This window comes from Vulpes vulpes, chromosome 2 (assembly GCF_048418805.1).
Source record: "Vulpes vulpes isolate BD-2025 chromosome 2, VulVul3, whole genome shotgun sequence".
In the NCBI taxonomy this organism is placed as follows: Eukaryota; Metazoa; Chordata; class Mammalia; order Carnivora; family Canidae; genus Vulpes; species Vulpes vulpes.
In genome coordinates, this window is record NC_132781.1 from 7,919,087 (window position 1) to 7,942,257 (window position 23,171).

The 23,171-nt window shown below is 47.1% G+C and overlaps 1 protein-coding gene across 8 annotated transcripts in view; it reads left to right on the plus strand.

The window, feature by feature from the left end:
- The window catches only part of SLC39A11 (solute carrier family 39 member 11), a 410,439-nt gene that overhangs the window by 257,515 nt on the left and 129,753 nt on the right, over positions 1-23,171 (plus strand). For all 8 annotated transcript variants that reach the window (XM_072746722.1, XM_072746726.1, XM_072746723.1 and 5 more), the window contains one exon: positions 8,654-8,824. In XM_072746722.1, the coding sequence (XP_072602823.1) occupies positions 8,654-8,824 (171 nt within the window). The remainder of the gene's footprint in view (positions 1-8,653; positions 8,825-23,171) is intronic.

The following is a 23,171-nucleotide window of genomic DNA, read 5'->3' on the forward strand; positions in this document are numbered from 1 at the left end:
AGACCTTTCACAAAAGAGGAAAGAAATATACCTAAAATCTTTAAAAATGTTCAACCTCACCTGTAGCCAAAGAAATACAAACTAAGGGAAATATCATTTCCTTTGTAAGAGAGTATATTTATTTTTAAATGAGAAATACCCATGCTGACCAAGAAATGCTGTGATGATAACTTGTAAACTCTACTCACTGGAGCGTAAATGGCATGGCCTTTCTGGAAATTAATTAGCCAAATGTATCACAGCCCTCTGATCAACACTTCCACTTCTGGGAATTTTGTTCAAATTCCTGATTGTTTATACAGGTGAAAGGTTTTGCAGTGATATTTATAGAAATAAAATTAGAAATAGCCTAAATGCCCAACAGTATGGGAATGCAAATAATAATTTGTATTGCTTGAAATGCCTGTAAGAGTTTTCAATCACAGGGGAGAAATGCTTATGTTATATTTAGTGAGCACAAAAAGCAGTCTCCAGTTGTATCATATGATATCTCCGTTACGTAAAACCATGTGAAAAAGCATGGAAGGGGGCGCCTGGGTGGCTCAGCCGGTAAAGCATCTATCTGCCTTCCCCTCAGGTCATGATCCTGGGGTCCTGGGATCAAGTCCCTACTCCGAGGGGCGCCTGCTTCTCCCTCTCCCTCTCCTTCTGCCTGCCACTCCCCCTGCTTGTGCTCTCTCTCTGTCAAATACATAAATAAATCTTTTAGAAAAACATGGAAAACAATGCACCAAACTCCAAAATATATATATATATATATATATATATATATATATATATATATAGTGATGTGATCACGTGTGATTTAAATTTTCTTCTGTTTATTTTTAGGGTTTCCAAGGTTGCCTTGACATGCAATCATATTTGTAGTCAGAATGAGGTTACTGGCAAGAGTATGGTATTTGGAGCATCTGCCCATGGTGAGGTGGGTCTAATGGCTGGCCAGCCCTGCCTTGACTACTGAAGCCCATCAAACTTCTTAAATGGGCAACAGGGGGAGGGGCGGAGGCAGAAGGAGAAGCAAACTCACCGCTGAGGAGGGACCCCGACTTGGGGCTTGATCCCAGGACCCTGGGATCATGATTTGACCTGAAGGCAGTTGCTTAAAAGACTAAGCCACCCATTTAAATGAATGGCATACTGCTGGCTTTATGCAGGGACTTCACATTCGCAGCATATATGCTGGCATTTCCAAGGGCTTCTGGAGAATCTAAGGACACTCATGGATGAGTAGCCTTATGGGGGCTCAGGAAAGCTAGGGAACTTCTCCCAGGGGCATCATCTTAGCTACCCTATTTCCATCAAAAGAGAGACCATGTTCCATCGCAAGCCTCCAGCACCCAAACCTTCCCAGTTCCTAACAGCTGAGTCATGTCTCAAGTGCCCAATGGGTTCTAAAGATGGCATTTGAGGCAAAAAAAAAAAAAAATGTTGAAGAGTCAAGATTATCCCCTTGAACATCCTTTTTCTCCCTTAAACCACCAAGACTTGCCCCTCCCCCAGATCATCAAAAGCCAAGCATTAAATTTGCTTTACCATTGCAACAAACACCGCTCTCTTTCTGGGAACTCGAAGCCTAAATCACTTTGAAAAGATAGTGGAGAGGAGAAAGAGGGCGATGGATACATGAAGAGGATTTTCATGGTTATCTTCAAAGGCACATCCCTGCATTTGCCATTTGTAAACTGCACCTGCCGTACAGCTCCACCTCAGCTCAATGTTAGCTAACCAGTTGGCCACGTGCAAGATTTAAGGATCATTGCACAAAGATTCCCTGTCTGCGATAGGAACCCTTCCTCACGTGCTGGGGTGTTTCCTGGGATAGGTCAGCCCTATGCTTCCCTGGTATATATAAATCATGAAGCCATAAAACAGTGAGCGCCTGAGGTCAAGAAGTTACTTTCCCTGGGCCGGTGCCCTTTCTGGGCGGGAGGGAGCAGAAGGAGTTTGCCCCCGTGTGGCAAGACGGGGCACTGCCTCTTTTAGCGTCTGGGTAAGAGCGGCCATTCAAACTTGCATAGAGAGAGATGGTTTTGCAAACGATGGGCTCAGAACTAAGCAAAATTCCCTCAAGGCTTTAAACACTAGAGTCACAGAGGCTGAGATATGGTAGGAAATATTTCTAGTTTTAAGTGAAAGAAATAGAATATGAAACTGTACGTTAAGATGTGTAATCAATAGGAACCGCTGACATGAATCGTGCCTTTTACGTGCCAGGCACTGTGCCAAGCACTTTACCCACATTTTAGTTCTCATAGAAACCTTACTAAGGAGTTATGAGTATTAAACCCATTTTAGCACAAAAGCACTGAGGCACAGAGACAGCATCCCCCTAAAGCCTTATGGCTAATGATTGACAGCCACAATCCTATGGTTGGCAGATCCCTGATCCCATGGTTGACAGAGCCACATCCTGTGGTTGGCAGAGCCCTGATCCCATGGTTGATAGAGCCATATCCTGTGGTTGACAGAGCCACTTCCTGTGGTTGGCAGAGCCCTGATCTCACGGTTAACAGAGCCACATCCTGTGGTTGGCAGAGCCCTGATCCCATGGTTAACAGAGCCACATCCTATGGTTGGCAGGGCCCTGATCTCATGGTTAACAGAGCCACATCCTGTGGTTGGCAGAGCCCTGATCCCATGGTTGACAGAGCCACATCCTATGGTTGGCAGAGCCCTGATCCCGTGGTTGACAGAGCCACATCCTATGGTTGGCAGAGCCCTGATCTCATGGTTAACAGAGCCACATCCTGTGGTTGGCAGAGCCCTGATCCCATGGCTGACAGAGCCACATCCTATGGTTGGCAGAGCCCTGATCCCATGGTTGACAGAGCCACATCCTGTGGTTGGCAGAGCCCTGATCTCATGGTTAACAGAGCCACATCCCATGGCAGGCAGTGCAATCCTCCATCTAGTCTCTTCACCATTTGCACTGACTGCAAATATGCAAAACATGAATGTGCATGAACTGGACAAGGGGTAGGAACAAATGACAGCCAGTGTGGTGAGGATATTGGGGACGTTTTCTTTAATCCAGTTATGTCTACCACTTTATAAAAGCATGGATGAGTGTGGATAGGTTTAGAAACAGTCATAGCCTTTAGTTCTGGATGTCTTTGAGCTGAAAAGTCATCTGTCAAGACTGGGAGAACCACCTGGCTCCTTAAATTTTCAGACTGTCAGGAAGGGCTTCCATGGTCCTTGACTTCTCTATGTGCCACGGTTGATGCTAACCCATGTCGAGTCATTATTTCATGTTCACATTCGGCATTAATTACGTAAAGGAAGTCATGCTAATCCCAGAAATGATTAAAGAAACAGAACCAGATTCTTCACAAGCACTGTCACACTCGTGACAATAATTGAATTTCTTCCCGCAAATCAGTGATTCTCTGGGAAACCAGAAGAAAGAAAAAATATAGATAAATTCTCCCCTCTCCCTGCTTTTGATCTTGTTTGTGCATGTATAGTACATCGTAAATAGTACCACTGACTACTCTTCATTTTGTGTTTTGTAAATGGAGTTTAGAAAGAAGACACTTCTCCAGAGGTTTGAAGTTTTCTGTGCTCAGCAGAGGAGGATTTGCCCATTTGTGCTAATCCAACCAAATCATTTCCATTGATGTCTTGGGGATGTTTTTAAAGCTCTCATGGCTGGTGATCTGTTAATTAGTGTTGCCGCATTCACTGGGGGCTGAGGTTCCTTCATTGGGCCCTATTAGATTTGGCCGGTTACATCATCAGACGAACAGCAAACATCCTGTGTCCCTGCAGGGACCAGGCCCATGGGTTATGAAAACAAGGGTTAATGTAGCGTTTGTCTCGCATGATGTTCTTGGTCTGAGGTCCTTGAAGCCAGAAGGATTCAAAAATTTTTTCAAAGTCGTAATTTTTTTTTAAAGATTTTATTTATTTATTCATGAGAGATACAGAAAGAGAGGCAGAGACACAGGCAGAGGGAGAAGCAGGTTCCATTCAGGGAGCCCGATGTGGGACTCAATCCTAAGACTCCAGGATCACACCCTGAGCCAAAGGCAGATGCTCAACCACTGAGACACCCAGGCACCCCATATTGTTTTCTTTGCTTTTTCTTTTTCTTTTTCTTTCTTTCTTTCTTTTTTTTTTTCTGGAGAGAGGATCATAGCTTCCACCTTACTTTCAAAAGCAGTTGCTGACTCAAAATGGTTTAGAGTCACTGATCTAGAGATGTCAGCACTTTTTGCTTCACCAGAGAGAAGGTCAAACCCTGAGGGGGACAAGGCCTCCCCAAGGCAACAGGGTTCACGATGGTAGCCTAGATTGTGCCCGCCAGACCAGGGGTGGCTTTGCTCTATGATATGATGTGTTGGGATGAGAATCACACGCATGATTGTGTGAATGTGACACATAAGTTCACCCTGTGATTCACCGGGAAGAGTGAGCCTCCGATGGGTCTGTTTGTTCCCCTTCCGTCCTTCTCAAATGCAGCAATGCTGTGCCTCCCCAGGGAAGATGAAACTGGGGGACAACCAGCTGGCCCCAGCAGTGGGTCCCTTCTTTGTGTAGATTCTTAGATGCTGGAGCCTAAATTAAAAAAAAAAAAAAAAAAACTCCTTTGATAATGGGGAGCTTTGAAGTCTTTTCTTCTACTTTCCTGAAAGAATTGTAAACCCCATGTTCCTTGCTTGATGTTAATAACTATTTTCTACTTACAGCTGCTTTACACTTGGAAATAGTTAGAGCTATTATTACGAAACACTGTTTCCGTGCATCCTTTTCAGGTTGTCTATGAGTGGGAATGACTGTGGACAGGAGATTTCCACTGGGCCTTTCCCACCTCTGGGGTCATGGGATGCAAGCTCACCAGACCCTTTCTGCACCTTGAACATTTCCAAGCTAAACATCTTGGATTTCAAGCTCCCAAATATCATGGCAGTGACTACTCTCACCACCCTTCTTGGGGGGGCAAAGAGGCAGATCACCGCTCGACCCCTCTGCCCCCTAGTCAACACCAGGACCTTGGTTAAGAGGTCGCTTCTAGAGCCAAAGACCTGGCTTGGCTCCTGAATCCATCTAGGACAGGTGATGTGGGCCTGGGACCAGTTAACTCCACCTCTCAGCTCTTCAAGCTCCTCATTAGCTAGAGGGACTACCCTCTGCTTTGCGGGGCCTCCGGAAGGATTGAGGAAAAGTTCTTAGTACCAGGGCTTAGTTGGATGTCACTGATGCCATTTTGCGTTTCTGAACCGACATGGGCTGTTCCATCTCTAAATGTCCTTCCTCTTTGCCAACTCCTGCTTCAAGTGTCCAGACCTTTCCCCTCTCAACACATCTCACAGGTTCTTGTCACTCTGGCACACCCCATCGCCCCCTCCCAGGCTTGACAGTTGCCTTCACGAGGTGGTCATCCTTTGCCCATGGCGCTGGTGTTCTACTCTTGGTGTGCAGTGGTTGGACCCGCCTTGCCAGGAGAGGTGAGAAGATTCATTGCTCAGGAGGCATCCGTAGTCTCTGTAGTAATTTATTTGGACTAATTTTCCTCGTTGCAGGCTCATTAGAGGCTGTTACCAAATGGTGGCTTATTTGCTTTCAACAAGCATGTCAGGTGTTCACCGCCCCCCTCCCGTGCCCATGTCCCACTAGGGGAGGCACCAACAGCAGCTTTCACACGCTGGGGCCCCAAGGCGGAATGTGCAGCTCTACTTCCATTAACAGCTCTTTCTGCTTCTTGATCGTTCCTATTAAACACTAGTATGCTGCTGGAATTCCCTAATGGTGCCCCCATCTCCGTTGCTCACAGTGCATTATTTGCAGGAGATTCAGAGTCCAATCCTTCTGTGACCCTGACAAAATTCAGAGATTGTCGGAGAGTCTACATTTCTGCCCTTAGATTGAAAGGAGTCATTCATATCATCCCTGTCTCTTCTCTTTTAAATTGTAAAATCCCAAAAGGAAGAGTGGCCTCCATGCCCCCGACCCCATCAACTCCCACTGGAGAGCTAGGTCAGGTCTGTGCGCTCAAAGGAAGCCCAAGGAATTGGTGGTGTTTTCCGACTGGCCCGGGAGGAAGGCGAGCACCCTCCGCCACCCCGTGCCTTAGTTCCTGGGTGGCGCTCGGGCCTCCTTTGCTTGCACTTTTATGGATTCGAGGTCCCAGACGTGTACTTCAGTTTTCTGACCGGCCTCTGCAGCCTGAGTCATCGAGTATTGTCAGCTTAAAAGGTGTAAACAAATTCCTCCCGTGGGTGTCGAGAAACACGTGTGCAAACGTGCACGACGGCTGTGTGAGATGTGGGGTGCCAGGTGAACAATCCCGTGCTTGTGTGTGTCCACACACACGAACACACATGGTGTGGAGACTGCACAAGGAGTATTTAGCTTCATCCTATGCAAATAGTGTCTGGGAGGAATCGTCTTGCAGCTGAGACATCAGTGTCCCCAGAGGCCAGTTATGGGAGCTGTGGCCTCTGACACTTGGGGGCAGCTGGCATTCCTGCATTTGGGGGGATCCATAGGAGGCGCCTCCTCCCTCTGGGGACTGAGATTCAACTGTCATGAGAGAGAACAGGTTGGGATCTGGGGCAGCCTGAGTCAACCTGCCCTTTGGCACTTGCTTCCTCTTCACGCTTACCTGTTGGATTTGAGTGAACAAAGACAAAATGATTTTCAAAAGAAGTGGGTTTTTTTGGTTTGTTTGTTTTTGTTGTTGCCTTTTTTTTTTCCCCCTGTCTTGGAAATATAAAGCAGTGTCCACTTCGGCGGGTTCATCTTAAAAGGGCAACAAAGACCCGATCAAGTTTGCATAGGGAGAGACTGGTCTTACTTTTTTTAAAAAAGGTTTTATTTATTTATTCATGAGAGACACACAGAGAGAAGCAGAGACACAGGCAGAGGGAGAAGCAGGCTCCCTGCGTGGAGCCCAATGTGGGACTCGATCTCAGGACCCCGGGATCATGCCCTGAGCTGAAGGCAGGCGCTCAACCACTGAGCCACCCAGATGTCCCGAGAGACTGGTCTTTAACTGAAGCATCTGAGAGGGTGAGCATCCCTACCTTGCCTTTTGCCAAAGGAGTAAGGAGAGGCACCTCCAGAGGCCCCTGGTCAGGGCCAGCAGGGTCCTTACAGTTGCCTGTTGTTTCTTAATTTGACTTTGGGAAAAAATTTTCTGCAACTTCCAGCTTAGACATGAGAATTCTTCTGCTAGTGGAAAATGTATGGGGAAGGGAAGTAGAACCGCCACAGTTCAACAACTGTGTCTCCCGACACAGCAGAGCATCTGTCAAGCTTCTGCCGTTTCCCACAACCGGGGGAGCCACATTGTTTATTTTCCAAACCAGGGCACTTTGAGAGCGAAAAGGGACACGCGTAATCCCCCCAGGATGGCGGGCCCGAACTGGGATGAATGGGTGCCTTACTCAGGATGGGGATCCTAAAAACACATTCATGTGTCCTGTCTGTGACCTCTGAGTTATGACTTGCGGGTTCTTATACTCACTCATGGTGGAGACTTTCCTTTCCATTCGTGCCACCTCATTTCTGCAATTTGCTCAAGACTCTGCTCTTCCGGGAAGCCACCGTCGCATCCCATGCTGAGCATCACCGCAGTCTGGGCGCTTGGCCTCAGACCCAGGCGATTTGCCTCCGTTAGGAATGAGCAAATGACCCAGGAGAAGGCCGTGGGTAGTTAGCATAACCTGGGCTTACGAAACGACACCCTTCAAATATATCCCCCAAGGGGAAGGTTTGCAAGGAGGGTTGCCTGGTTAGCTAGTTAGCTCATGAAATCCTGGCTGGGTACCTTAGTCAGCCTGTGAGGGTCAGAATGTCCTGTGACACCCAGGCTGCCATTTGTCCATCTGTCTGTGTGTCTATCTGGGTGGTACACCTGCTTCTGTCTATCACCCGTCAATGCTTCCTTGTGCCCTTCCTGCGTGGAACGTCAGGCTGCTGGTATATGACCTTTGGACCTTTTGGACCTTTTGGATGCTCATCCACACTTGGATCACCAGGCCTGTCCCCACTCCAGTACCCACCCCCATCTCCCCGGGGAAGGACTCTGATTGGCTGGGCCTGGCATATGGATGGGTCCCCATGAGACGGCTTGACCAGGAGAGCAGGGTCACCCATGATGTGTGACAGCCACCACTGTCCACACCTGCGCACTTAGTAGCAGCTAAGTGCTTGCCTGCGGCCTCTCGTTTAATCCTTACACTCCCCTATGGGATAGGTACCGTCATTATCCCATTTTATGATTCAGGAAACTAGGGCACAGAGAGGGTAAACAGCTTGTTGGGCACCACACAGCTGATAAGTGGACGAGTCAGGAGTGAGCCCAGCTGCCGGGCTCCGGAACCTGAGCTCCTAATCACTCCTCAGTGTCGCTTCTCCTTAGTAAGCATTGCTAGGGTGCCCCCAGTTTCATCTTTTTTTTTTTTTTTAATCCTTTCTGGTCCCTGTACATTGGGCACTGAACACTGTTCAGGGAGTGTTTGCCGAACGAATGAGTAAGCAAAGGAAGGGAGGGAGGAGGAGAGGAACAGAAGGTCCATTAGGAAGTTAGGAAGCAGACCAGTTCCCGGGGTGGGGGGAGCTTCTTCCACTGCTACCTGCCCAAGGACCAGGGTGCACAGTTTCAAAGTACTTTCTCTCCCTGTCCCTCTCTCTCTTTGCTCAGACAAGAGCGAGAACGGCGAGGCCTATCAGAGGAAGAAGACGGTGGCCGCCAGCCTTCCTGAGGGCCCTGCGGTCCCCGAGCCTCCGCGGGGGACCCCGATGCAACCCAACAGCGGCAGCTGGAGGAGGATCGCACTGCTCATCCTGGCCATCACCATCCACAACATTCCAGGTGAGGTCCGGCCACCTGCCTGAGGGGGGAGTCACTCTGTCAGCCTCGCTGCCTGGCTAGAAGAGGGGCACCGACAACCGTGACATGGGTCCTTTTTGCAGGGGAGAGGCTCAGGGACAGAATGCAAATCTTTCTTGACATCATTTTAACTCACGTCATTGCTGTGGGGCGCACCTCGTATAATAAGTGTGGGATGTCTCTGGTTCTGCTTCAATGCTCTTTTAAAATAGTGAGCTCCGTAGAGTTTGGCACAGGTGGTTGGTTGCCTTACCTGCCTTCTTCCTGCGGAGCACCTGTCTGGAACACCCTTGCCCAGTGGAATCCTTTTTTAGCATGCTGCGGTAGTTTGCTTTGCATCTTTGGATTTATTTTAATTGAACAAAATGTGTTGGCATTCTAACTGAAAAATAGTGTTTCATTTAGAGTAACTAGAAAACACAGATAAGCATAAAAAAGAATAAAGATATTATTTAGAACAACAAATTGAGGGAACCTCTGGAACTCCTTGAGTCACATCTTGGAATTCCAGCTCTGCCACTTACTTGCTAGCATATCTGGACAAGCTACTCAAGCTCTTTGAGCCTTGTTTTTCCCATCTGTGAAACGGGCATAAAGCTACTACTACTGAGATAACCGGGACTTTATTGGCAAAATGAATTACATTTATTTTGATACTTAAATAAGACGCTATAGCACATGCGCGCACACACAGAGACACAGATTTTGGTGCAGTACTTAGGCCACATGAGCATTTGGAAAATGGTAGCGGTTATTAGCATTAATAATACTCTTGTCCTTCCTTTCTGCTGTGACTTCCTAGTCTTGAGTTCTCCAGCTATCTGATCCATCATTGGTTGTGCTAGAACTCGAGTTTTAGGAATAACCTCCCTTAAGGGAGTGTCCCTGGGTGATATATTATCCGAGCCCTTTGCCTATCATAGTGCCAACTTGTCACCCTGTTTCAGGGCAGTGACTCAACCAGAGAAAGCTTGCTAGAGGCACGTTCTTCTCTTCGAAGCTCGTGTAGATGTTGCTCCACTACCCTCCGGTTTCAATATTGTGGGAATGAAGGCCATGGCCAAACCCAATTTATTCCTCCTTGGGTAGCTGGATATTCTTCTGCTTATGCAATGAAGACTGTTTTTTGGGGGGCGGGGGGGGGGGTGGGGGTCATTATTAAGGTCATTATTTCATTTCATATTAATGAAAATTTCGATATGTTATATATTCCAATGTATACTCAATCTGTCTAGAACACTATGTTTCCAATCAGTTTTTTTTTAAATTAATTTTTATTGGTGTTCAATTTACCAACATACAGAAAAACACCCAGTGCTCATCCCGTCAAGTGTCCACCTCAGTGCCCGTCACCCATTCCCCTCCAACACCCGCCCTCCTCCCCCCTTCCACCACCCCTAGTTCGTTTCCCCGAGTTTGGAGTCTTTATGTTCTGTCTCCCTGATATTTCCCAACATTTCTTCTCCCTTCCTTTATATTCCCTTTCACTATTATTTATATTCCCCAAATGAATGAGAACATACACTGCTTGTCCTTCTCCGATTGACTTATTTCACTCAGCATAATACCCTCCAGTTCCATCCACGTTGAAGCAAATGGTGGGTATTTGTCGTTTCTAATCGCTGAGTAATATTCCATTGTATACATAAACCACATCTTCTTTATCCATTCATCTTTCGATGGACACCGAGGCTCCTTCCACAGTTTGGCTATTGTGGCCATTGCTGATAGAAACATCGGGGTGCAGGTGTCCCGACGTTTCGTTGCATCTGAATCTTTGGGGTAAATCCCCAACAGTGCCATTGCTGGGTCATAGGGCAGGTCTATTTTTAACTCTTTGAGGAACCTCCACACAGTTTTCCAGAGTGGCTGCACCAGTTCACATTCCCACCAACAGTGTAAGAGGGTTCCCTTTTCTCCGCATCCTCTCCAACATTTGTTGTTTCCTGCCTTGTTAATTTTCCCCATTCTCACTGGTGTGAGGTGGTATCTCATTGTGGTTTTGATTTGTATTTCCCTGATGGCAAGTGATGCAGAGCATTTTCTCATGTGCATGTTGGCCATGTCCATGTCTTCCTCTGTGAGATTTCTCTTCATGTCTTTTGCCCATTTCATGATTGGATTGTTTGTTTCTTTGGTGTTGAGTTTAATAAGTTCTTTATAGATTTTGGAAACTAGCCCTTTATCTGATATGTCGTTTGCAAATATCTTCTCCCATTCTGTAGGTTGTCTTTTAGTTTTTTTGACTGTATCCTTTGCTGTGCAAAAGCTTCTTATCTTGATGAAGTCCCAATAGTTCATTTTTGCTTTTGTTTCTTTTGCCTTTGTGGATGTATCTTGCAAGAAGTTACTGTGGCCGAGTTCAAAAAGGGTGTTGCCTGTGTTCTCCTCTAGGATTTTGATGGACTCTTGTCTCACATTTAGATCTCTCATCCATTTTGAGTTTATCTTTGTGTCTGGTGAAAGAGAGTGGTCCAGTTTCATTCTTCTGCATGTGGATGTCCAATTTTCCCAACACCATTTATTGAAGAGACTGTCTTTCTTCCAATGGATAGTCTTTCCTCCTTTATCGAATATTAGATGACCATACATTTCAGGGTCCGCTTCTGGGTTCTCTATTCTGTTCCATTGATCTATGTGTCTATTTTTGTGCCAGTACCACACTGTCTTGATGACCACAGCTTTGTAGTACAACCTGAAATCTGGCATTGTGATGCCCCCAGCTATGGTTTTCTTTTTTAAAATTCCCCTGGCTATTCGGGGTCTTTTCTGATTCCACACAAATCTTAAAATGATTTGTTCTAACTCTCTGAAGAAAGTCCATGGTATTTTGATAGGGATTGCATTAAACGTGTAAATTGCCCTGGGTAACATTGACATTTTCACAATATTAATTCTGCCAATCCATGAGCATGGAATATTTTTCCATCTCTTTGTGTCTTCCTCAATTTCTTTCAGAAGTGTTCTATAGTTTTTAGGGTATAGATCCTTCACCTCCTTGGTAAGGTTTATTCCTAGGTATCTTATGCTTTTGGGTGCAATTGTAAATGGGATTGACTCCTTAATTTCTCTTTCTTCAGTCTCATTGTTAGTGTATAGAAATGCCATTGATTTCTGGGCATTGATTTTGTATCCTGCCACGCTACCAAATTGCTGTATGAGTTCTAGCAATCTTGGGGTGGAGGCTTTTGGGTTTTCTATGTAGAGTATCATGTCATCGGCGAAGAGGGAGAGTTTGACTTCTTCTTTGCCAATTTGAATGCCTTTAATGTCTTTTTGTTGTCTGATTGCTGAGGCGAGGACTTCCAGAACTATGTTGAACAGCAGTGGTGAGAGTGGACATCCCTGTCTTGTTCCTGATCTTAGGGGAAAGGCTCCCAGTGCTTCCCCATTGAGAATGATATTTGCTGTGGGCTTTTCGTAAATGGCTTTTAAGATGTCGAGGAAAGTTCCCTCTATCCCAACACTCTGAAGTGTTTTGATCAGGAATGGATGCTGTATTTTGTCAAATGCTTTCTCTGCATCCAATGAGAGGATCATATGGTCCTTGGTTTTTCTCTTGCTGATATGATGAATCACATTGATGGTTTTACGAGTGTTGAACCAGCCTTGTGTCCCAGGGATAAATCCTACTTGGTCATGGTGAATAATTTTCTTAATGTGCTGTTGGATCCTATTGGCTAGTATCTTGTTGAGAATTTTTGCATCCATGTTCATCAGGGATATTGGTCTGTAATTCTCCTTTTTGGTGGGGTCTTTGTCTGGTTTCGGAATTAAGGTGATGCTGGCCTCATAGAACGAATTTGGCAGTACTCCATCTCTTTCTATCTTTCCAAACAGCTTTAGTAGAATAGGTATGATTTCTTCTTTAAACGTTTGATAGAATTCCCCTGGGAAGCCATCTGGCCCTGGAGTCTTGTGTCTCGGGAGGTTTTTGATGACTGCTTCAATTTCCTCCCTGGTTATTGGCCTGTTCAGGTTTTCTATTTCTTCCTGCTCCAGTTTTGGTAGTTTGTGGCTTTCCAGGAATGCATCCATTTCTTCTAGATTTCCTAATTTATTGGCATACAGCTGTTCATAATATGTTTTTAGAATCGTTTGTATTTCCTTGGTGTTGGTAGTGATCTCTCCTTTCTCATTCATGATTTTATTAATTTGAGTCTTCTCTCTCTTCTTTTTAATAAGGTTCGCTAATGGTTTATCTATCTTATTAATTCTTTCAAAGAACCAACTCCTGGTTCTGTTGATCTGTTCCACAGTTCTTTTGGTCTCGATATCATTTAGTTCTGCTCGAATTTTAATTAACTGTCTTCTTCTGCTGGGGGTGGGGTCCATTTGTTGCTTTTTCTCTAGTTCCTTTATGTGTAAGGTGAGCTTTTGAATTTGAGTTCTTTCCAGTTTTTGAATGGATGCTTGTATTGCGATGTATTTCCCCCTCAGGACTGCTTTTGCTGCGTCCCAAAGATTTTGAATGGTTGTATCTTCATTCTCATTAGTTTCCATGAATCTTCTCAATTCTTCCTTAATTTCCTGGTTGACCTTTTCATCTTTTAGCAGGATGGTCCTTAACCTCCATGTGTTTGTGGTCCTTCCAAACTTCTTGTTGTGATTAAGTTCTAATTTCAAGGCATTATGGTCTGAGAATATACAGGGGACTATCCCGATCTTTTGGTATCGGTTCAGACCCGATTTGTGACCCAGTATGTGGTCTATTCTGGAGAAAGTTCCATGTGCACTTGAGAAGAATGTGTATTCAGTTGAGTTTGGATGTAAAGTTCTGTAGATATCTGTGAAATCCATCTGGTCCAGTGTATCATTTAAAGCTCTCGTTTCTTTGGATATGTTGTGCTTAGAAGACCTATCTAGTATAGAAAGAGCTAGATTGAAATCACCAAGTATAAGTGTATTATTATCAAAGTATTTCTTCAGTTTGGTTATTAATTGGTTTAAATATTTGGCAGCTCCCACATTTGGGGCATATATATTGAGAATTGTTAAGTCTTCTTGTTGGATAGATCCTTTGAGTATGAGATAGTGTCCCTCTTCATCTCTCACTATAGTCTTCAGGGTAAATTTTAATTTATCTGATATAAGGATGGCTACCCCTGCTTTCTTTTGAGGACCATTTGAATGGTAAATGGTTCTCCAACCTTTTATTTTCAGGTTGTAGGTGTCCTTTTGTCTAAAATGAGTCTCTTGTAGACAGCAAATAGATGGGTCCTGCTTTTTAATCCAGTCTGAAACCCTGCGCCTTTTGATGGGGTCATTAAGCCCATTCACGTTCAGAGTTACTATTGATAGATATGAGTTTAGTGTCGTCATATCTATTCAGTCCTTGTTTTTGTGGATTGTTCCACTGAACTTCTTCTTAAAGGGGAGTTTTAAGAGTCCCCCTTAAAATTTCTTGCAGAGCTGGTTTGGAGGTTACATATTCTTTCAGTTCCTGCCTGTCTTGGAAGCTCTTTATCTCTCCTTCCATTTTGAATGAAAGCCTTGCTGGATAGAGTATTCTTGGTTGCATGTTCTTCTCATTTAGGACCCTGAATATATCCTGCCAGCCCTTTCTGGCCTGCCAGGTCTCTGTGGAGAGGTCTGCTGTTACCCTAATATTCCTCCCCATAAAAGTCAGGGACTTTTTTTCTCTTGCTGCTTTAAGGATCTTCTCCTTATCTTTGGAATTTGCAAGCTTCACTATTAAATGTCGAGGTGTTGATCGGGTTTTGTTGATTTTAGGGGGGGATCTCTCTATTTCCTGGATCTGAATGCCTCTTTCCCTTCCCAGATTCGGAAAGTTTTCAGCTAGGATTTGTTCAAATACATATTCTGGCCCTCTGTCCCTTTCGGCGCCCTCGGGAACCCCAATTAAACGTAGGTTTTTCTTCCTCAGGCTGTCATTTATTTCCCTTAATCTATCCTCATGGTCTTTTAATTGCCTGTCTCTTTTTTCCTCAGTTTCCCTCTTTGCCATCAGCTTGTCTTCTATGTCACTCACTCGTTCTTCCACCTCGTCAAGCCTCGTCGTTAGGACTTCTAGCTTGGATTGTATCTCATTTAATTGATTTTTAATTTCTGCCTGATTGGATCTCAATTCTGCAGTCATGAAGTCTCTTGAGTCCTTTATGGTTTTTTCTAGAGCCACCAGTAGCTGTATAATAGTGCTTCTGAATTGGCTTTCTGACATTGAACTGTAATCCATATTTTGTAACTCTGTGGGAGAGAGGGCTGTTTCTGATTCTTTTTTTTGAGGTGAGGTTTTCCTTCTAGTCATTTTGCTCAGTGCAGAGTGGCCAAAAACAAGTTGTATTGGGAAAAGGAGAAAAAGAGAGAGAAGGAAAGAAAAGAGAAAAAGAAAAAAGAGAAAGAAGAAAAAAAAGGGGGGGGGGAAAGGGGAAAGAGAAGAAAAAGAAAGAAAGGAGAAAAAAGAAAAAAAAGGGGGGGGTGGGGGACGCAATCAGAAATCAAGAAGAAAGAGAGAAAAGAAAAAAAAAAAGCACAAAACAAAACAAAACAACAAAAAAAACAAAACAAAAAAAAACACGGGGGAGTATCTTCCGATTCTGTGTACTTTAAGTCCCTTGACTTCCCTTGGAACTGGTCCGTGTCGCTGGTCTTCTGGGGGAGGGGCCTGCTGTGCTGATTCTCAGGTGTTAGCACTTGGGGGAGCTGCTCTGCCCTTGCCTGGTGCAGGGCTCAGTGGGGGTTGTTCACCCCGAGAGGCCCCGGGAGGAAGCCACAGTGGCGGGGGCAGCTCTGGGACCCTGGAGTCAGCCCCCGCAGTAGCTCCGGGGCTCTCCGTCTGCAGGGCCTGGGGGCTCCCGGGTGGGGCCGCTGATCTGCTCAGCTCCAGGCAGGAGCGTCCTCGCTGTCCTGGGCCCTCCCGGCCTCTGCCTGTCCCGGGGGAGGCCGGATCCTGGGCTGTGTCCCGGCGCCCTGAGCTCCGGGGCCTGCGCTGTTGGATTCACGCTCCCGGCGGTGCAGCCTCCTCCGCGGAGCCGCCGCCCGAGCCCCTCCGAGCTGCTCCCGGAGCCGCGCCGCCCCCTCCGCGGAGCCGCCGCCCGGGCCCCTCCGAGCTGTTCCCGGAGTCGCGCCGCCCCCTCCGGGCTGAGCTTCTTCCTCCGCCCGAGCCGCCGCTGCCGAGCTGTTCCCGGAGCCGCGCAGCCCCCTCCGCGGAGCCGCTGCCCGAGCCCCTCCGAGCTGTTCCCGGAGCCGCGCAGCCCCCTCCGCGGAGCCGCTGCCCGAGCCCCTCCGAGCTGCTCCGGGTCCCGCCGAGCGCTGCAGCCCTTAGGGAGCTCGGCGCATCTCCCGGGGCGCAGTTCCTCTGTTACTGTCCCCGGGAGCCCGAGGGCATCCCCGCCTTTCTGGGGATCCTGCTCCAATTCCCCGGGAGGCCTTTCCCCCGGGAAGGTCGGTGCAGCTCCTGCTCCTCCGGGACGGGGCTCTCCTGTCCTGGGGACACTCGCCCCGGCCTCAGCCCGGCTCCTCGCGGGCCCCTCCCCCTTGGAGGCCTTTTGTTCCTTTATTTCTTTTTCCCCGTCTTCCTACCTTGATAGAAGCGCGAACTCTTCTCACTGTAGCGTTCCAGCTGGTCTCTCTTTAAATCTCAGGCCGAATTCGTAGATTTTCAGGATGATTTGAATGTTTTCTAGGTAATTTGTTGAGGACAGGTGACTTGGAGACCCTACTCTGCTGCCATCTTGCCCCTCCCCCCCAATCAGTTTTTTTTTTAAGATTGTGTTCATTTATTTATTTGAGAGCAAGAGAGCAAGCATGTGCATGAACAGGAGGAGGAGCAGAGAGAGAGGGACAAGCAGACTCCACACTGGGTGTGGAGCCCGACATGGGGCTTGATTCTAGGACCCCGGGATCATGACCTGAGCCGAAATCAAGAGCCAGCTGCCCAACCAGCTGAGCCACCCCGGCCCTCTGTTTCCAGTCAATTTTAAAGCTCAGGTCTTCCCCTCGATGGGAAGCTCTGTCCTTATTATTTCTATCCTGGTCTTAGGAATTTCTATCATCTGATTGCGTAGGCTGGTTTGCTCCCCAATTTTTCTTCAGCATATTTCTCTCATTTCCCTTTTGGCTCTTTGCTTTTGGGTCATGGGAAAACTCCTTGGTGTTTCTATAGCTTGCTGTTCAGTATTCCCTGAAGTCTTATGTGGGACCCCAATGCACAAAGGTGACCAAAGCGGCTTTGCCCTGGCAGGTGGTTCTGGCCACAGTCAGCCTCAGAATCTTAGCAAGCTCGGAAGACCAAGGGCTTGGCAGAGGGCAGTTTGAAAAACCTCCATAGTCACCTTCAACCTGTGGAAATGCTCATCAGTAGAGAAGAGAAGGTTCTTATCTTTTCAGTTGTAATAGTAGCTTTCTTTCTGCCACTCAAGCCTCCTTCTCTGAGCAGTTGAGAATGAATAAAGATGTGGCCAGAGGGTCGACAGTCAAATAAGACAACTATACTGGCTCAAGGTGTCCCGTGGGGATTCCCTGTCTCCCTGAAGAATGCAAAAGTGCTCTTAAACCCAGATTTCATTGCACTGGGCTTTGAAAAGCTGGGAATATGCTTTCCTCTGGTGGAGGTCTTCCTATCTCTCACCTGCCACTGCCCTTCTGTGTTCCCGTGTGCTCAGCTGGGACTCTTTCCTGGCTCATTCTGACAGAAGGTTGGGGAGGGTCAGAGTTCACATCTTTCAATGTTTATTGACCTCAGGGAGAGCTCAGGTTAGGACCGGAAACAAAAATGTTAGCAGGAAGGTATAGGGGATGATTTGATGATACCCAATCAGCACAGATTCAAAGGTTACTTTTGCCTTGACAATAGACTTTCTTCTGGATCATTGGCTTTCCCAAGTTCATGGTCACCCCATGTCCCTATTATGGTGAATGTGGAAGCGTCTTTTGAAATGAGGATTGAGTGGCCCATAGGAACCCCAACTGAGCTTCATCAGAAGCCCAGTGTAACGGCCCGTGACCTGGCTTGTCTGTATTCGAGAAGTTCAAAGGGAAATTTCTTCCCTACAATTGCCTTTTTAAAAAATTAATTGCATTTTAATAATGAGTTGTAGGTACTTGAGTTATATCAGTCATAAAACAGACCAAGATCCCTGGCCTCCTATCCTTAACATTATAGCAGGGCAGAAAGACAACATAATAGTAATAATTGACTTGTATGTTATGTTCAAGGGGGCTGGTGCTATAAAAAAAGGACACGTCCAGCAGGGCTGATGAGATCCAAGTTGTTACAGAAAGGAATTGTAATTTTAAAGAGTGGCCAGGGGGGTCTCACTGAGACCTAGCATTGGAGTCAGACAACCAGTTATCTGGGGCAGTGAATGTTCCAGGCAGAGGGAGCAGCCAATGCAAGGGCCCTGAGGCAGGAGCATGTCTGGACCCATGAGGAGGAGCCACGAGTCCAGTGTGGCTGGAGCAGGGTGAGTGGGAGGGAAAGGCACAAAGTGAGGACAGAGGGGTCAGCCCTGCTCCAGGTGGAACTCAGACGCATTGTAAGGACTTTCCTTCTTACTCTGAGAGATGGGCCCACCCCAGGGATTTGAACACAGAAGCATATGATTCTCTCTAGGTGCTGAATTCAGACTGGACCCAGGAGGGGTGTGGGCGGCCACCAGGAAATTGGGCAGAGGCCACTCTAGGAATGCGGTCTGTGAACAGGGGCAGCTCAGACCGGCGTGGGGGATTGTGAGACAAATATGGGAACCAGGGAGGACCCCAGGGTTTCAGGGCTGACTGGCTATGAGCATGGAGTTGCCACCCACTGGGATGGGAAGGACCCCGAGGGGGCAGGTTTTAGAAAGGCATCTCAAGAACCCAGTTTTGCACTGGGAGGCTTGGATTGTTGGCAGACATCTAAGTGGAGGTGCCGATTAGGCAGCTGGGTGTATAGATTCGGAGTGGGGAGCAGAGTCTGGGCTGCAGAGAGAAGCCTGGACCAGATGTGAATCACTGATTGGCACAGTTGTCGTCGAAAGCCCCAGCACAGGATGACATCACCAGGGTCTCGCTGCAAGTAGCCGAGTCTCCCGAGGCCCCGGTGGGGCCCATCCCCGGAGCCCCGGGCTGCTAACTCCAGTCAAGAGCATTTCGCTCACCGATAGTTACGGGCAGCAGCTTCCTGCCCTTTGATGGGAACCGTATCAAGAGCTGGTCTGTCACCAGTTTGCCTTTGAAGGGATCTTTTTTTTTTTTTTTAACATTATCCTTTATGGTTTATTAAAAATTTAACTAGAGCTTTGACGTTCACCGAGACTCTGGGTTTTAAGATAGACTGTTCACAATGACTAAAAGGATAATTGATTTTTTTTTTTTTTGAAGTTTCTTATCTTTGCTGGTTCAGTTTTACATGTCCTGGGGATATTTTGTTATTTATTTATTTATTTTTAATGTGGAAGTGAAAAGGAGAGCTTGTTAGCAAGTGTCCCATCCTCCAGAGGTTTCCGGCACGCGAGGACATACAGGTCCGCATGCACACACACCCAGAGCACTGGGTTAACATTTAATAGGCGTGTGCAAGGACGGATGTGCTCTTAAACTTCTGTGGCTCACAGTTGTCCTTATGAATGTGGGAAGAGCTGGGGGGCCCCTAACACACATCCTCCGGGCAGCTCTGGGTATGCACGGGCCCCACGAAGACTATCCGCAGCCCCAGAGCAGAGAAGAAATCCCGTGTTCAAGAAACAAACACACAGTCGTGTAAGCAGTTTAAATGTTTTAGGAAGCAACCATCATGACTGATGGAGACCATCAGACGTGAGCCCCTCCGGCTGGTGGGGTAGACACAGCATCTCCACAGACGGAGATGCCGCTCCTCTGTATGCCACATCCCTTCTCCGGCTTGGCCTGTGTGCATTGGCGGCAGGTTGGGGTGCAACCCCGAAGGACTCGTCCTTCGGAAAACGATCTCCTGAGGAAGTGACACGTTTTCTGGGAAAGCAACTCTGGAGCCTTTTGATCATTGTCTCTTAGAGCGATTTTCATGCAACATCGTGCAGGCTCAAGGGCTCTGAGCCTTCCAGAGGTTCCCGGGCCTTCAGAAGACAAGCTCCCTCTCTGCGTCAGAGTGGAATTAAAAATCAACTAGCAATCGAGTCCCTACTAATCTCTTTTCATGAGTGGCTTATGGTCTTGACAGCGCTCTATCGCATGGCTTTGTATGCCAGAAGGTTAAATTTAGAGCTTAAAAGGGATATTCCAGAGGTTATCGCCTTCAAACACTACTCCATTGGGTGATTCAGGGTGTGTGTGTGTACGCGTGCACGCATGTGTTAAATTATCACTGTGATTCCTTTCAGCCCTGGCATTGGATGATTCTGTGAAAAATAATACAGATAGTACAATATTCTTTTCATGTGTCTAACAGTGTTAATCGTCCCTTCCTTTGTGACTCCATGCTACATCCTGTGTCTGCTTCTGTTGTGATCCTATCACTCTGAATGGGGATTATTCAAATAGGTTCTCCCCTGCCCTCTCCCCCCCCATCCATAGGTGGGGCTTCTTGCCAGAAGCTCCATGCCATCTTCCTCTTAGGATCTCACATTACATATTGAAGCTGAAAATCTATTCGAGCATGTGGAATAACCGGTGCACTTGGTATCTAGCCTCCATCCTAGGAGGAGGGGGTATCATTCGAGAGCCAGGGGTCCCAGTTCCCCTTCTCCCTTGGCCAACCAGGCGGGCGAAGGGATGGTATTCAACTCTTGAGGGCCTCCTGGACAGGGGAAGCTTTCCTTTGTATTTGAACTGATTTATAAATCCATAGAAGAGATGAGCTGAGTCACAGGCTTTTTATTTTCCTCTCATTAAGAGTCAAGAGTCAAGTTCACTTCGCTGGCTGTTGCTGTGACATAGAGCGAGCTAGGGTCGCTGCCTGTGTCTGCAGAACAGCACAGTAGTTGATTTTAATTATTTGGCTTGTCTTCCTTGACGGTTCCTATTAGGCTACATTTCATGGCTTTACATGAGATGCTTGGAGTTTTATTTTATTTTATTTTTTTTTATTTTTTATTTTTTTTTGATGCTTGGAGTTTTAATCAGAAGGGCTTTTTTTTCTCCCTCAAGGAACAACACCTCACAAATTTACACACTGAGATATTAACAGTGGTTGGGTATTCCCGGGGTTGTGGATGACTTTTATTTTCTTCATGTTCTTGTGAGGTTTACCAGCTTACCTATAATGAATGACTCATAGGGTAAAAATGGGTCTTGGAAGGAGAGCCTCCAATCACCTAACCACCGCAACATCCCTAATCCCCAAAACACACAAAAAAGGGTAAGAGTAACAGTTATTCCTTTATGCCTGAGATGATCTTGGTAGGGTTGTTTAATGACAGGTTGGAAACAAAACGAAGGATTGTATTTGCTTCCCGTGGCTGCTGTAACAAACGATCACAAACGTAGTGGCTTAAAACAACCCAAACCTATTCTTTTACTGGTCTGGAGGCCAGAAGTCTCACATCAGTTTTATTTAACTAACATCACAGCGCTGGCAGGGCCGTGCTCCCTCTCCCAGGGAGGAGTCTGCTCTTGCCTCTTCCAGCTTCTGGAGGCAGATAGCCCTCTGGCCTCGTGGCCACACCTAAGTCCAGTCTTTGCCTCCATGGTCACATTGCTTTTTCTTCTGTGTCTAATCTCTTTATCTCTCCCCATCCCCTCCTTTTTTTAAAGTTTTATTTATTTATTTATTTATTTGAAAGAGAGAGAGCCAGAGCACGAACAGTGGGTGGGGCAGAGGAAGAGAGAGAGAGAAGCCAACCGTCCAGGACAGTCCTCCCTGCAGAGTCTCCTTGGTCATGAAAGGTGGCATTCACAGGTCCCAGGGCTTCTGGGTGGCACATGCCTGGGCATTCACTTTACCCTTGTGTGGGCTCCACGTGCTGCAAGGGCAGCTTCGGAGGGGCAGCACTGAGGCCTTGCAGGTAGGTGCCAAGAGCTAGAAAGAACAGCTTTCTGACTCTTCATGTTTCTGGGACAAAGAGCGGACAGAAAATTCTGTCATGAGGGTCCTTTCCAGGGAAATCACCAAAGCAACAGCCTCTCCTTCACATTGTTCTGCTCCCAGAAACTAGAGGAGTGTTTTGCGCAGCCAGAGACCCAGGCTCAGGTAATGAGTAAGCTGAGCACCACTCAAGGCCAACAACTCGTTGGCGGTAACAAAGGCCACTGCTCACGCTAGAGGCTGCCACTTACTGGGGCCTTTGTAAGCACCCTCCATCTGGGAGGGAGATATTTGTACCCCCTGTTTTACATTTTAGAAACCGAGATCCAGGGAGGCCAAAGAGGATGCTCCAGGTTGAGAGCAGGCCCAGGAAGAGCCGGACTCATGCTCCGTCCCTCCTGTGCTTCTAGCTTGCCTTTGGCTTTGGTGAGCCAGGCTTCCTTCCTCCAGGCGGATCACAACATTTGTTTCAGAGCCAGTCACAGAGAAGTTCAGAAAATGCTTCTCATTTTTTGAAGCTTGCCACATTAAATGTTAATGTGTGCAGCACCACCACACTGGCGTGTTGGTGTGATGCGCACTTCAGACGCCGCGGCTCAGTTCAGCAAGGAGGTTTTGGCGGGGGCAACGTGAATCACCTCTGTGGGTGCTTGGCAGACGCGTGTAGCACGGGCACCCACGCGGCTCCCATGCACCTGGCGCCGCCACCACCACCTACACCGAGTGAGGACCGCCTGGGACCCAAGCAGATCATCAGCTCTTCAATATATCAAGGAGGGTGATGAGGGGAAAGGGGACAAGCCCAGGACTGAAAATCAGAAAGGCCAGGGTGCAGATCCTCGAGCCACCAGATGCTTTACTAGGTGGGTGACCTTACATAAGCCTCTGGGAGTTTCAGTTTTCCTGGCTGTAGAGTGGAGATAATATCCATCTTGTGGTGCGGTGTTAAGTGAGATGACAGTGCCAGCCACCAACAGAGCCACTCACCATGTCCTCTGCTGTGACGTGTGCATCACGGGGGCTAGAACATGATAGGACCTGAAAGATATTAACTCTCTCATACTACATTCACTCACCTTGCCCTTTCTCCCTCCTGCTTTGCCTTCCCTTTGCTCTGATCCTGAAAATGGCTTGGTAATGGCCTTGGTGGTCTCCCAATGGAACATCTCCAACCACTTTAATTTCTAGCTCCAGCAGGTTACATTTGAAGAGACTTCTCATTTACCCCAGGAGTCAGAAAACACTGTAATATTCTCCTCTAATTATCTGTGTCTCAGTGGGAAGCCTGACATTATAATTAGCTCAGGCTCCTGTCTGGGATGACATTTTGCTCAGCATATTGCGTTCCTGGGTGTGTACTGTAGCAGAAGCTGGTAGCATGCTCCC